This window comes from Cyrtonyx montezumae, unplaced genomic scaffold (genome assembly GCF_038088225.1).
Source record: "Cyrtonyx montezumae isolate F1298 unplaced genomic scaffold, pur_monq_1.0 scaffold_18, whole genome shotgun sequence".
Taxonomy (NCBI): domain Eukaryota; kingdom Metazoa; phylum Chordata; class Aves; order Galliformes; family Odontophoridae; genus Cyrtonyx; species Cyrtonyx montezumae.
In genome coordinates this window covers 7,421,871-7,437,368 of record NW_027071914.1, presented here as the reverse complement: position 1 = coordinate 7,437,368, position 15,498 = coordinate 7,421,871, and the positions used below count along the sequence as shown (strand labels likewise).

The 15,498-nt window shown below is 43.5% G+C and overlaps 1 protein-coding gene across 1 annotated transcript; it reads left to right on the top strand.

The window, feature by feature from the left end:
• On the top strand, positions 1-2,177 carry PTTG1 (PTTG1 regulator of sister chromatid separation, securin). Its single transcript, XM_065734963.1, has 5 exons — positions 1-121; positions 397-575; positions 971-1,064; positions 1,520-1,669; positions 2,052-2,177. The coding sequence occupies exons 1-5, from the start codon at positions 7-9 to the stop codon at positions 2,129-2,131; spliced, it is 618 nt and encodes a 205-aa protein (XP_065591035.1). The 5' UTR covers positions 1-6; the 3' UTR covers positions 2,132-2,177.
• Positions 2,178-15,498: the final 13,321 nt, after the last annotated feature.

Here is a 15,498-nt window from a genome sequence, read left to right as displayed (position 1 = left end):
TTCTGTATGCTGTTCCAGGGTGGTCTCATCAGCCCAGAGATGGCAACGCTGATCTTTGTGGATAAGGAGAATGGTGAAGTTGGTGCTGCTAAGAGCCAGTTAAGACGCCCTTCGGTATCATGTGTGTATATGCTCCACAGAGGCGGTGGGGAATGGAGTAAAGAGCGTGTCCTGGGTCTTGTTAATCACTGAAACAGCAAAATGGGTTAACTGGAAAAGTAATAAAACTAGGTCTATCAACTGTCACAAACGTGGAAATCACCTGTCTTTTGTCACAGACAGGGCTTATACTTTTGAGTTATAAGTGAAGAACAACAACTAGCTTTCTAGCACATGCACCTAGAGAAGCAAGCTTTAGGGTTGATGTGCTAGTTTGCTTTTCCCTCCTGTCTTCAGCAAAGGTCTTATCAGAAAGAACACAAGTCAATACTCCACTTCCAAAAAAGACAATCAGAACAACTCCAGCCACATCTCACTCTGTCAGAAAGGCTCTTGGAAACGTGAACAGAACTGTAGGAGTTCCAAGCAAGAAGGAACAGCCGAGAGAGAAAAATCAGCCTTGCAGTGCAAAGAAAGTGAGTAAAACCCTTCTGTAATGGATGGGAATCAAAGGAATACGTGACATGCCTACAACAGCTTAGGGAACACTCAAGGGCAAAGAAGTGTCTCTAGACAAAATATTGGCTGGTTTACTGTCTTGTTCGTGTTCTGTTTAGCAGGGGCTTATTGTTATGAGCCTAAATATTATACTGCAGAGATTTGTTGCTATTGGGTACAGTAATATAAGCTCAGCTGGAGCATTTGCCCTCTTGCAGCTTATTTGTATCAAAAGTGTTAGAATTCAGACATAGCTGGAGCCTGTATGGCAAGTGCTCTTGCCTTTTCAATGCTACAGAAGTCTACAAGTACAGGAAGGGTACTACAATGAGAAAACATGATTGTGCAAATAACATGACTTCCTCATTTTAAGGTTGCTGAAAAGACTGTTGGATTGGAAAGCTGGGATGCAGTGGGTGATGAAGCCTGTCCAGAAATAGAAAACATGTTTCCCTCTGATCCTCTAGGTAAGAACTCTTGGGGTAATTTTTAAAACCTAATGAGGCTTTAAGTGTTGATGCTTTCACTGAGCTGTTGAGGTGAATGCACTGGTATTAAGTTACTCCAGAGTCCTTTCTTAAACATAAGGGCATTCACTATTTTTGAAGCATGAAGCATCCCCTTGTTCTTGTTTGAATGTTTTAAACGTATGTACTCCTTGATGAAGCTGACATAGCATAGGGTTTAGAAAAATTCCTTAAAGCTCTTGCTTTATAATGGCCGTTACATCCACTTCAGATAAGTATTAGTATATAAAATTTCATGGGCAATAGTATGCAACTGTATATAAGCATCCCGTAAGAATGAACTATTGGACTGAGATGTCCTAGAACCACTCCCGTTTCACTTAATCAAGGACAGCTTGCAGCTTCTTGTGCTATTGCATGCTGTTACTGAACTACAATGTGTCTTTTCTAAACAGACTTTGAGAGTTTTGATGTTCCTGAAGAGCACAGATTAAGTAATATTGGGCTGTATGGTGTCCCTCTCATGATACACACAAGTACTTGTGACAAACCTGTGAGCATAACTTCTTCACCTGTGAAGCTTGAAAAGATGCCATGGGAGTCTGGTAAGTGGAAAACTAGTGTGAGTTTCAGTGCATACAGTGCTCATCAGTGGTTTGGGAGGGAAGCTAGTCGGCTGCAATAGTGAACAGCCATTGCTGTTCTAAGTACAAGAGTGGGACACTTGTCTCAAGCAGCTCTTTGTATATAACTGAGCTCAATTTAACTGGTCAGCTTTACTGGCATGGGTAGTGGTCTCAAAGCTGCACTGCCATGTAACTTTCTGTAATGTATTGCTAACTTATTTGTTAGGGGGAATTGGCTTATACGGGCTAACAGTACCTGACGTAGCCATTCAAGAGGCTTATGCTAATCCACCAGCAGCTAGCTTGAGTGTAAACCTCTGGATTTTATGAGTAACAGATCTGTTCTATTTCTAACTTTCAGACTTGCTACAACTACCTACTGACTTTATTTCCACTCTGGATGACATCATTGATATGCCACCTATGAATTATGACTTTTAAAAGTGTATCCTGAAGTTTCTATTGAATTTTATGTTTATAATAAAGGTTACTTAAACTTGTGAAATAAAACTTTGCTGTTTTTTTTTCTTTCAGTAGAGCTAATGTACTGCATGTCCAAGATGTAGGTAGCCTAATTATCAAAGTGGGTTGGACAGTAGGAAATACTTCTCCAAGAGAGTGTTCAGGTGCTGCCTGGGGAGGTAGTAGAGCCTTTGTCCCTAGAGGTGTTCAAGAGATGTTTAGATGTTGTAATGAGGGATGTGGTGTAGTGGGAATTATTGCTGATAGGTGGATGGCTGAGCTGAATGATCTTAGAGGTCTTTTCCAACCATAGCGATTCTGTGATTCTAATGTGCTATTCCATCTTAGTGCAAGTTTGATGATGCTTGTATGTGTGTAGTATTTCAGATATCTGCTACTATAAACATCTGTTTAAAGTTCTGGAAAAAGAAGCAATATAGTTACTTGCAGTGGCTGTGTGAATTCACTCTTGTGAGGAGCAAGATGAAACTAATAGCAGATGGAGCTACTTGCTTGATGCACACAACTAAATTAATAACTCTTAAGTGTTTTTCTAAGTAGTAAGAAGTCCTTCGGAGTTCTTTCTCTGTGAGCCTGGATCCTCATAGCAGGGTGAGCATTCCTTTCCTTCCTTTTGTAACATCTCCTTGTTTGCACTGGTCCCTCTGTCTTTACAAACCTACAGTTTTACTATTCCCCTCCTTGTGGCTCTTATCAGTCTAGTGCCTAGACTGGTGTTCTGTTCTACATCTCACTTCTAGTGTGGAAAACATTAAGTGCTAAGCATTCTACTGATGTTCTTGCTATGCCTTTGAAAGGGTGCTGAGACTTGGTGCTTTCTATGTTTGTAATTAAGCTCCTTATGTTCTGCAGGATGTTCTTTTAATTGTTTTAATTAAAATACATTGAAGATGTTGCTAATGCCTCTCAACAGAGATTCTGAGCAATCTCTCTGCGAGTTAGTCAACATTCAGTAGGTTGCTGGGAACCTGAGGTTGCAGATAGACTTAGTGTGATTTTGAGTACATGAAGATCAAGAGAAAATGCTATGATACGTAGGTCCTACTTTAAAAAAAAAAACACCACCCCCCCCCCCAAAAAAAAAAAAACCAACAAAAAAGAACAAATAAACTGGATGTATGGGAACTGTTGAATCACAGCCTGAACCACTGATTGATCACCACAGGCAAGTACTGAGTCAGCCACAGGGCCACGGGTGAAGGTGATATACCTGTGTGGTTGGAAGGGGTGGAGTCTGGCTCAACCTCTCCCAGACCCCATTTAAGGGCTGACCACCACCAGGGAAGGATCTCTTGTTGGAGGTCCTTCCCTAGTGGAGTCATCAGCATGCCTTGACCAGTGTAAAGGTGAGCTTTTCTTTTCCAGTAGTCTGTACCATCTGTATAAAGCCATACAGAAATATACCATACTTTGTACTATTCCATCTGAATTCACTTCTTTAGAATTATTTGCCCTACACTGGATAAAAGTGAGTAAAGACTGTTTGGAGAACAGCTTTTACAGTGCTTCTCACAAGCAGGCCTACGACTTTCTATGTTTTACAGAATCTTCAAAATGAAGTTGGGAACCAGCAGCCTGGAGAAGCTTTTCTCAGGACTGTTAGGCAGCTTCTTTACAGTCCTGTGGTGTGTAGCAGCCAGGGCTTTGCAGTGAGATAGTCTGCGTGCTCCAGAATGCCTTAATAAAGCAGCAGCAAAAGCAGCTTTCCAGCTCACACTTTAACTAGTGCTTGAAGCAACAAGAAGTTTGTTAACTGCAAGTTAACTGAAAGATCAGCATTCTGGAAAAGAAATCAGGTGAATTTGGTGCAGATTGGTGATGGTCTTGCAGGCATGCTACAGCTGCAGCCTGACTACATGAAGGTGTGATATGAATATGAAACTGTTTTCTCTTTGTGCTGTGCCCTGCTATGCTGTCAAAGGGAGAGAAAATCCTTTTTCAAGACTGGAAAGGGTAACAGGCCTCAAAATGCTTCAAGTCCTTAATGCTTTATTACTCATCAGAAGCAGATGAGCCTGACGGTAGACAAGCCTGTTGGGAGTTGTCCTGTTGCAAATGCTGACTTTTAATCAGGTTGGCTGTTTCTGAACTATCAGCCACCTGAAATAAAAACAGGCACTCGCTCTGCTTTGCTCTCAAACCTGTCAGGGTTTTAGGCAGTGTTAAATATCAATGAATTATACAGTAGCTGCTCTTTATCACTGGCTTCTTGCCTTTGCCTTGAAACTTCAAAAAAAGAAAATCAAAAGACTATCAGACTAACAAAAACTGAACAGGATTTCCTTTAATCACAAATCTCAGGTTTTTGATGATCCTTACTTCAGACTCGAGAAATACTTAAATTAGCAGGGTGTTTTCACCTGAAACCTGAGTTTGGGTATAATTACTCACAGGAGTTAAGGTGTAACCAGAAGAAAGTGAGGAAATGCAGAAGCTAAGGCACTGAAACTGATCGCACAGTGCCATCTTGTGGCCTCCTATGCAGCTATGCATGTTTTTAAAAAGAAAAGTCAGTATAATGCAAAACACTGGGGGATGTGGTATGAGATACAGCAGGGCTAAGGCACCCATCAGCATAAACACATTGATACAGGCAGTATCTGCACGTCCACCTGTTTTATCTGGAGCGATACTATTAGAGATTCCAGTATTTTGTGTTTTGGAAGGTTTTATAACAAGCCTTATTTATAGGCTCTTGTAGATTATTCAGTAACCAAGTGCATACATCTATTCTTGCACCACTAATTACATTTTTGTGGTGTCCAAAGTATGTGCTCTGAGTGCTTTGACATCAGTCAGCATACTTGCTAGCTCTAAGAATTCATATAGGTATGGATAGCATATGTCATGCTCATAAATGATTGAGACAGTCTTCCTGCTGCTGGTAAACTTTACCCTTGAGCCTCCCCTGAGGCTTTCTGTTTCTCACTGGATTCTCTGCTGAATGCAGGTCAAGGCTGCCACAAAGCTCTGCTCTGTAAGCATTTGTCAGAAAGCTCTGTTGGATTCAGTTAACTTTTATCTTTCTCATTTCAGGTACTTCTCAGCTCTGGGGTTAAAGGGAAATGTGTGTTCCTGTGCTTCTTGAGATTCGTATGAGAACCAAGCTGTGATGAGGCCCAACCTCTGTGGATTGAGCTTCCTGTTGGCAGTGACTCAGTGACATCACAGTCACAAAGGCACAGTCTCTCATATCTGGAAAACATAAACTCTTAGGCCTCTGTCACAGCTCTGAAGCTACGTAAGCCCACAAAATGCTGTTTCCTGAGATGCAGGCAGCATGCCCTCTGGGAGTTCTGCACTGCTACCTGTTGTTTCCATTACGTATAAACACCAACTTCAAATGGGAACAAAAAAAAAATTCCTTAACGGTTTTGCTGTTGATATATTTATAAAAAGTTGTATATATTGCGGAGTGTTGCCTTTCTGATGTCAGGAAAGGCATTGTCAGGAATATAGATACAACTTGAGCTCAGTGATGAGCACTATCCCACCCAACAGAAGCCCTGCTTGAAGCTGCTTGCCTTCTTTGGGTTTGATCAGGCTTAGGCTTCCTGACAAGGATGTAAACCCATGGCTATGATAATAAGTGTCTGGTGACTTGTTCTCAGTCTGAGTGGTGCTTAAGAGGCCAATGTAACCGTCGTGTGACTGGGAAATCTGCATTGTAACGAGGTACCTTACTGGCTGCTATCAGTCTGTCAGATGTTGTTTCTCAGCATCCCAATAGTAACAACCACTTTAAACCCTTGCTTGAATTTCTGCAAAGCGAACTCAGAGATTCACTTAAAAACAGTCCCTTAGGAGGCTGAGTAAGATTACTTCAGTGCACATCAGATAACTCATCCTATTTGTGAGGTGCTGGCAGCAGGAGGCACCGTGGTAGCAGCATGCATTACAGCTCCCGCAGCCTGACAGCTGTGGTGCGATGATGTTTGCCTTCGGTGCACTGTGTGCAGCTCAGGCATCTGTAATGGGTTTCATTCCTCTATTAATGTGAAATGGAGGGTAAGAGTCAGCTGTAAGGAATCCAGCGTGCCTTTACCCTGTGGCTACAGGGAACAGTATATCAGCTGAGGGTGTTTTTATCTTCCGTTGTTTAAAAGGAACAGAAATTAGAAGCCTGCAGGCAATTGGTCTCCCTAGGGCTAGTAAAGCCATGAATTTTGTAACTTTTATTTTCACTGTAGTTTTATTAGTGCTAGCAAAGTGCTGTATAGAAATATGATAACGTCTCTCTGATGTCCCCAAAGTGGTACTCACTGTGTGACAAGAGGCACAGGCACTTGGCGATGCCACTTCCCTAGCAGTACTGCAAGCTCAACTTCCACAAGCTTCAGCAGATCTTAAGGCAGCCAACAGAATGTCTCCAAATGCGCCAATTTCTGACCTGAGCACATCTAAGCTTTATTACTTGAGATTGAGATGTGTCCTGGCAGCACTGCTCGGTTCAGAAGGCACTTGCTTCAGTTCACAGCCTTGGTACTTAAGAGTTAGAATGTTTTCCTCAGGAACTCAGCTTGTGTAGAAAATCCCAGACAAACAGCTGGTTTTGGGTTATTTAGCAACTTAAGAAAGAGCCTGTTCCATTTAAGCAATTGGTTTGACTTCAGAGATATGCACTTGGTTTCAGTTTCACGATTAACCCTGAGTCCTCTTGTCAAAAGGGCTGCTCTGAGCTGTACCGTCAGATGGCTGTGTGCTGAGAGGTTTGAGATGGAGTCCTGCAGAAGTAGGAGTATGGGTGGGGCAGGTTCTGAAGATAGACTTGGCCTCATTTATTTTTTTCTGCCCAATAACCCAGAAGTAAATCAGCAGCATGATTAAAAATGACATTTGTGCTGCATACTCAGCACTGCAGCCTCAGGCCTGTGCTTCCTTCACATGGGTGCTCAACTGCCTTTGGGATTTGCTCTGGTGTTTTCTAGAGACCACATCCTGAGTCTTCTGCTCTTTCCCAATTTAGATTAAATTTCAATGAGCAAATTCTGAGGGCACTGGCTGAAAGCAGTCAGGAGTATCAAAAGTGCCTGGGGCTACAGCTGTGCTGCTGTTGGAAGGAGCTGACTGCAGCTTGTGCAGGCACATCAAGCATCCTTCTGCCTGGCTTTAAACCTGTTGAGCCTCGTGTGTTAGACACAGTGATCCTTTGGTTCCTTGTTCTTACTCAAGCCTTTACCTTCTGTCCTTTTCACCCCTCTGTGGCTGTGAGTGCTGGAGGAGAGCACTGCTGGTGTCTCTGGTTGAGGTGCAACCAATCAGTACTTATGGAAGACTTCATTTCCTTGCTGACTTCCCCCTTTACTTGCTGCAGGTTAAAAATCAGCCAGCTCTCTGATTTGCTATTGCAGGCATGGTGGAGGAGCCATGAGACACATTTGAGCTTCATGCGGTGGGAGGCAGAACTGGGTATTACCATGCTGACAGCTGGGGCTGTGCAAGGGCTGGTGCAGGCAGCCCTGTGCCCTGTTGGAGAAGTAGCAGCTCTGGGGTGGAAGCTTTGAAGGATGAGGACAAAGAGCTGATGATGTGTTCCGTGTTAGTTGAGAATAATACTTTCTACCAGTGACGGAGGACGTTATCACTGTGAATATGGTATGAGTGAGCACACAGTATGGCTGCAGGATTCAGAGACCTCAGTGACAGCATCTGTGGGCATCAGAGCTGGTGCTGTGAAAATACAGCAGTGTAAGGATGTGGCTGACAGCTTGGTAGGAGGAGGGCGGTAAGAAGCAGTATCCCTGGACTGAACCGATGTTTGGGGCAGGTGGTGGGGAGGGAGACACAGCCAAGAGCTTCCCCAAAGCTTCTGGCAGCCGCTTTTTCATGTCTTTGGTGAGCTGAGCCGCAAGAGGGAGCCCCTGATGCCAGCTGTCAGAAAACGAGAGACTCGGGCAAATTTGTCATCAGTTCCTGCTGCGGTGGGGCTGTCACTGCGCTCCAACCTTGGTGCAGCTGCACCGCGGGGGTCAGTGCTGAGAGAGGCAGAGAGGGCAAAGCCTCTGCTTATGGCTGCTGCACCCACTGCTGCTCAGCGTGCTTCACACAGGGACAGACCTCAGCAATGCTTCCACTGTGATTTCTTTCTGTAACTGCAGCTGCCTGTGCTTGTGACACGGATCCTGATAAGGAGGAGTCCCTGTAATCCCAAATTACAGACCCCAGTCTTCCCAGAGGGCAGTGGTTGACTCTTGCTTCAAAAAAGCTTCCCATCTTTCCTTGTGAATGATACCAGCGTGGTTGTTGTGCAACAACTGAGTGCCTTTTAGTACTGCTGTGACTCTTCTTTCTGTTACTGCTGCTTGTTTTTTTTTTTTTTTTTTTTTTTCTGATATCTGAGCATGATGGTGCTATTAACGTTCTTTAAACAGCCAGCTGGATAAGGGGTGTTGGTGGGCTTAAGAAAAAATGCCTGGAAATGTTCCCTGCACTGGTTCTTTCCAGCTCCGTGGTCTGAGTATGCACCTCAGAATGTAGAGAGATGAGCTGTGCCACAGGGAGAGTAAGCAGAGCTCCCAGGGAGCTGAACTGAAAGCCATCCTGTTCTTCCTTCTCCGGTAAATTCCCAGCTATCCACAGAGAAACAAAACCACAGCGCCTGCCCCTGCGGTGAGGGATGTCCCTGGGGCTGCTGCAGGGGAATCCCAACTGCAGTGCTCAACAGACCCTCACTGCTCTCCTGAGCAATGTGCAGTTCTTCACCCTGCAGGGTAAATACTGTGGCCAGCCTTCCCTTTGATGCACCTTGGGCAGGTGCAAGAAGTCTGTGTGGTGACCAGGTCCCTGATGGATCTGAGGAGCAGCACTGAATACTTCTGTGGGCTAGCAATAAAGCTGCTGCTCCTCTACGTGCTGGTGAAACAAGTGTCTTCAGAGGGATGGGCTTATGGCAAATCTCAGCAGGCACCAACAGCTTCTATGCTGGGATGTCCCTATCAGGGGATGCTGGCTTTCTGCTGAACCTTTTTCTCACCAGGAATATATTGGCTTTGTTCCAGTTCAGGTTCTGCAAGCTCTCTATAACAGTGCTGCAATGAGGGGGAAAAGATACAGCTTGAATCAGTTATTATTTGGCTTCTGTTTTCTGTAAGCCTGGTGAGCAACAACATTCCAGCTTCAGGAATCAGTTCATTAATATGATGCTAAAGTAACTATCATGTTCCTTCTTCAAATAGAAGGTGCTACCAGTATTTACCAGTTCAAAGGGTTTTCCATTTTATTCAACACAATAGCACCTCCCTGTAAACATCTGATAAGGCAGAAGAGAGCTTCTGTATGTCTGCTGCTTGGAAACTTCTGTCAGGAGAAACAAACAGTGATTCTTTCTGATTTTTTCTTTTTACTTTTAGGGAGTTCTATTGGCCTAAACATATTGAGCACACATAGTGAGTGACAGCTTTTTTTGCACTCTGCTCCTTTCCAGCTTGAAAGTGTTGTTCATTTGGTTTTGTTCCTACAGCTGTTTGGTGCTTGCCCATCCCCTTATTTTTTAAAAACACACAAACCTTGACAAAGGAGCCAGCACAACTGTTCTGTACGTAGGCAGCCACGTATCTTTTGCCTTCAGCATCTGTATGATGCTTTGCTGGGAAGAGCCTATTATATTTCATCTCCTAGATTTTTTTTGTGAAGGAACTTAAGTTCTTTTTAGATATTTTAAATTGTCAGATGAAGTGTCTTATTTTTATGAAATAAGGACTCCAGTTCCAAACCTGACTTTACAAAATCTTACTTCATAGAAGTTAGAAATGAGACATCATTTTGCAGGTGCAATGTTCCCTGGTTCCAGGAGCATTTGGAACTTTATGAGGAAAAAAAATCAAAATGAAAACATTCCTGTGGGAAATACTTGATTTGAACAGCACAGCACTCTTCTATGAATAATTACTCTACTGGAAAATGTTCAAAGCCTGCAAGTTGCAACCGGGTGCTGGACTTTACGTTTTTACCTTCTACCCAGTCCTATTCCAGCTACGTTTTTTCTTCTCCGTCTGGATAAGGAGTTCTCTGCAGTTTCTTTCAGTGTTTGCAAACCCTATTCTGAAGTATTGTTCTTCCATGCTCATCTTCCCAAGTCTTACTCTAAGTCTCTTTTGAATCTAGGAAAAATCTGGAAATGCTTGGTGCTGAAGTCTACTCACCTTGAGGATGTTCATATTCTTGTTTGTATCCTCACTCCTCACACTGCTGTATATGACCATGCTGCCACTTCAAGCCCTGTGCTTATAGCTTGCTGTTTTATAGAAGATTGTTCTTAGGAGGAAGAAGCAGAGAGGAAAGGGCCTTTGCTAGCAGTGGAACTGAGCCAGTTTTGTCAGTTCTTCTACAGTCTTATTCTTTTTGTTTTCATTTTTAGCTGAAATTCATGTCCTATCTTTTTGATTGATACACAGAGTAGAGAAATGGTACGTCCTCCTGACAGGTTCAACACTGTGCTTGAAACATAAACCAACATGTTAGGAACCTGATGTGCTCACAGCCAATACTTCAGCTATTTTGTCCTGTTTGGGAATCTGCAAAAGTTGGTGGGAATTTATTTCTAACCTCAGGTCTGGGTGCTCGTGTGACTGCCCAGCCTTTAGTGTTGGATGTTATTTCCTGATGCTGCAACCAGGAATGTGGCACTTTTGTGTGAAAGGTAATGCTGTCAAATATCTAAAGCTGTTTTTGTGACTTCAGAACCCAGATTCTATATTTAAACACAGCTTGTGTGCCTGTAGGTACACCTACAAAATGACTTGTGCCTCTTCTGCACCTGCCCCCAAACTGCAGCTCCTCAGATCTCCTGCCATAACGCTGCTCTGCTGTGGTTGCACAAATGGCTTTGGGCTCTTCTGATTACTCCAGATGAATTCTGTGATAAACATCTGTTTCTAGGAAAGCAGCTAGAGTCTGGTTTATGTTTCAGCCTGCTGAGATGTTCCTGGGCCTCCCTGTTCTGTGGAGGCTGATGTGACAAAGTTTTCAGAGCGCTTTCTCTGAGATTCAGGCAGAGTGGGATTGCAGCCGCGGAGGAGGTGTTGGTGTTTCTATTTCCAAGAGCACAGTACTCATCTGAATGTGTGAGAAACCTGTGCTCAAGTTTCAAAATACTTGAGAAGCACTGAAATCCCAGTCCCAGCAGGTCAACTCCAGAGCAGTTTTCTGACCTGTGCAACATGGTCTAGGGGGCTGCTTTGGCAGGGGGGTTGAACTAGATGATCTCTAGAGGTCCCTTCCAACCCCTACAGTTCTGTGACTGAGTCACCTCTCCCTAGTGGAGTGCATGGGATGGTGGTGGTCACCCTGCTTGTACAAGGAGGATAACTGTCGGCTCCTGCCCACTGGTGGTCCCTGGTCCCAGGCTCATTTGCCATGCTCAGTATGGCTGTGTCTGAGGCAGAGGAAGGGGTTGCTGTTTATTGTCCCTCTGCTCAGGGCTGACTCACTTCCTGCCTTCCTAACTCATTTGAAACCTTCCTGTTTTTGACTTCTGACTGCAAAGCATCTAGTGAAGTCATGTATGAAGCTGGTTACAGAAACTGTACTACTTCTGCCTCGCACAGCTTTGCATCATTTCTTTTTCTCCAGCTGGCTGGTAGGGTAGCAGCAGTTCTTTTTTTTTTTTTGCACGCTGAAATGTGTTGTTCCTCTTGGTGAGTGCCTCCTGCCAGGAGCTGAGGTGTGTGTAGCACCTATGCTTACCAGGCATTGCTGCAGGCTGGGGCAGCGCTGAGATCGTGGGGCTCTTGCTGTGTGGTACCCACCTCTCAGGGCCTTGCTTTCTTAGATGGAAAAGCCACTCATAGCAAAAAGGCTAAGAGAATGATAAACCAGAGTGGTATAACTCTGTCAGGTTTCAAGATGCTGGGGTGGATAGACTGGCTGTCATGGGGGACCTTGAACAAAGCTGAAGGGTACACGGGCTGCTCTGATGATACCAGAGCCCTCTGTGCAGCTACAGAGCAAAGTTCTTCCTTTAGGACAAGAAATATGGGCATGTATGTGCACTCACGTACACAAACAGGCTTTGTGGGGGAGGTTAATGGTGCTTCTGTGTGAGTCTCTGCAGGCATTTCCTACTGGGAACGCTTCCCAGTATAGAAAAGAATGTCACGGAGGGCAGCTTCAACTCTCCTGTCTTGGCACACTCCCCCTTCTTTGTGAGCCTTGTCTGCCAGCAGAGTCCTGTAACTTCTGCAGGCTGTACAGGCCAAAAGGAGCACACAGAAGGGCTGCTCTCTCCTCTTCCATCCAAGTATGTTTTCACAGCCCTTTGCTGCTTGTAACAAGAGTCGGGAGCACTGTCTCCTAGCTTATATATCCATCACTGCAAAATAAAACCAATCTGTTTTGTGATATATCTTGGTTAATGTGCAAAGTTTCATGTTTTATGAAGAATTTCCTAGGTTTCTTTATCAGCCTAATATCTTTTGAATCATATGGCTGCACTGGATATTAAAGCCATGAGACAGAAGTCAGTAGGAGTTCACAATACTTATATGTCAACTCAACTTAAAGAAATCTGACACCAAGAAATGAAAAAGTAAGAAAGAATATATATCTATATGTGTGTTTAAGGCTCTATGCAGTTCCCATGGAACTCATTTCTGAAGAGAAACTAAGCAAAAGCTTGCTTTTGACAGCATTGAGGGAGGAGTTCCTGCTTCTTTGCAAGTAGTGTGGATTTTGCCGTAGTTTTGAGTGGGAGCAAGCTTCAGCTCCACTTGGAATTTCTAACTTACAGTTTCATCTCACTATTTTTCACAGAGAAATGCTGTAAGCAGGAATGGAAGATTTATGAAATAATGCAAGAAATGTCTATATGTCTACTGTGCTTTTTGAAGACGGTTTTCTGAAGGATACTTATATATATGGATCTGATTTATCTCTGATGCTTTCATGTTTCATACTGCTATAAAGCTTTCGCTTAAATAGCTTTACTCATGACGTACTCTCTCTTCTGAGAGCACATTCCTCCCCAGTGAGAGAAGAAAATCAGCCTTTTGTATTTATAAAGAATATAGTGGGCAGCAATAACTAAAGCAAAAAAGCTGAAACTGCCAGGTGATACTGACAGGAGAGCCTGGGCTGTGATTTGATGCCTTTACAGAGTACTGCTTGTCCACGTATTATGTTTCTGAGAACACTGCACTCAGGGCTGTATTGTTATCTCATTTGGTTTAACATAATGTTGCCTCAAGAAATTCCAGCCACTGAATTAGGATGAGGTCTAGACTTCCTGTCAAATAACAAATTCTGCTAGTCAAAACTTTCCAGATGAGGTGTGACGATGATAGTAACCATCCTGACTAATGTCAGCTCTCAAGAACAATGCACAGTGTATATATCGTCTCTTTTCAGTTACCATATAACCTTTTTCGTTTTACCTTTAGGCTTTAGCTTCACAAAGTGAACTGGAGAACCTGTTTTGCCAACTTTGCTTTCTGAAAGCCTATGTAAGTGTTTAGGCTTTACTGATCATGTTTTCCTTCTTGCTTGGAAAATGGACTGAGGAGGTGCCATTATCTCCCTGTGGGTCTCTTTGCTGCTGTTGAGCTACTTTCTGTTTTAGGATATCCAGCTGATGAGCACATAGTGGAACTTAGGTCTTGTCATCCAAGAAATGGGGATAATACATGACATTGCCCAAACCAGCAAGAGTGCATAGGTTTGCAGGAAACTGATGAATTTAGTACAGTGCTGCTTACAAGGAGGTTTTTAAACTTGGGATCGAGGTAGGGATATGCTATGAAAGCTTCACCAGTGAGTGCTGCAAATGCTGCTGAATTGCAGCGTGAAATTTAACTGTTCTCTCCTATGTAAAGACTTGCTCAAGTTCATTCAAGCATCACTATTGAGGAGTCCTATCAGGGCCTTTGCTTCTCATACCAAAACTTGACGAGCATCAACCCTACATCAGAAAGCTCAAGGCAGTGCCTGAGAGATCAGACGTGGTATTTTCTTTGACTACACTGGGTATTTCATGCTGCTGACAGATAAAATCTCAGTTCCAGGTGCTTCTAAAACATTGGGGTATTTCACATTTGGATCTGCATTCAGAGTCAATGGATCTGCCTGCCAGTGATAGTTACTGTTGTTACTTATTTTAATAGGGCTATTAAACTAGCAAGTAGTTTTGTGTCTGAAATCTCTGCTCCTGTGAACTGTATTTTGTGCATTTGCCAAGTTAGGGATGTGTAAACTAGCCCTTGGGATGAAACAAAAAATGGTACGAACTTTTGCTTTGAGTATGGACGATCTGAGCCTTTGTACAGACTCAGAGGAATGTGGTTATTAACAACAAATATCCTCTCAAATTTTCTCTTCTCCAAAGTAACTGGTCCATACATGAGCTTAGTTTTTGTGGTAACCCTTAGGGTGAGTGCAGACGTCAGAGCTCTCATGAAAAGCATTCAATATACTTCATGGTCAAAGAGGGGGAAGAAAAGTAAGCCTGGATTGCCTGCAGACCTGCAATACCTAGAAGAGTGTTCCCAGTTCCCTCTAGACCTGTAAGCAGACTGGGGTTCTCCAAGCTCTTCAAAACTTTTGTGAGAAGTACTTCCCAGAATATGCCATCAACATGGCCAGGCTGAGATGAAGAGGACTGGTGGAAGGAGCGATTCCCTTTGGTGAGCCCTGATTCAATGTCAATCTGAGATGGCAAGCACTGGGTGATCAGACTATGGTACTGGAAGTTTAATCTTCCAGGACTAAATCCACAGATCAGGGAATGAAGCATGCCACTACAGGATTTGTACAGCTACCCTGTGATGAGAGGCTAGAAAAGGGTTTGGAAACATCCATCTAATGCCTGGTAAATGAGTGTCTACATTGAACAAAGCAAGCATTGCCACACTTGCCAGGTTTGCCAGTGAAGCTTGTAGGATGAGTGGGCACTGGCGTTTCAAGAAATCCCTCTCTCAGAAGCAATCTGTCTCGATCTTACCCAGTGGTAAGCAGCACTGGGATGGGGTGAGCAATCCGTGCTGCTGTTTCTGCTGCACTATTTGTGGATAAATGAAGGCATTTAGTTAACCGGACACGTAATTCCAGCCTGTTTTAATAAGTTTGAATTGCACATACTGAGCATCTTGATGCAGGTATGGAAGAGCAGGTTTGTTTATGGCGGTTTTAAATACCACTCATGTTACTTTGGATACCAGTGATGATAGAGTACAAGTCTAATCTCTGCTCTGTTAGGGTCTCACTTTTTATTTAGATTTTAAAACTTTATTCAAATGAGGTTTTGACTGAAACTGAATCACTATGTACTTGAAAGCTAAGGAGCTTATCAGGCATCTGATAATGTTTTCAGGATTTCCCCAGATTAGACCGCGGAG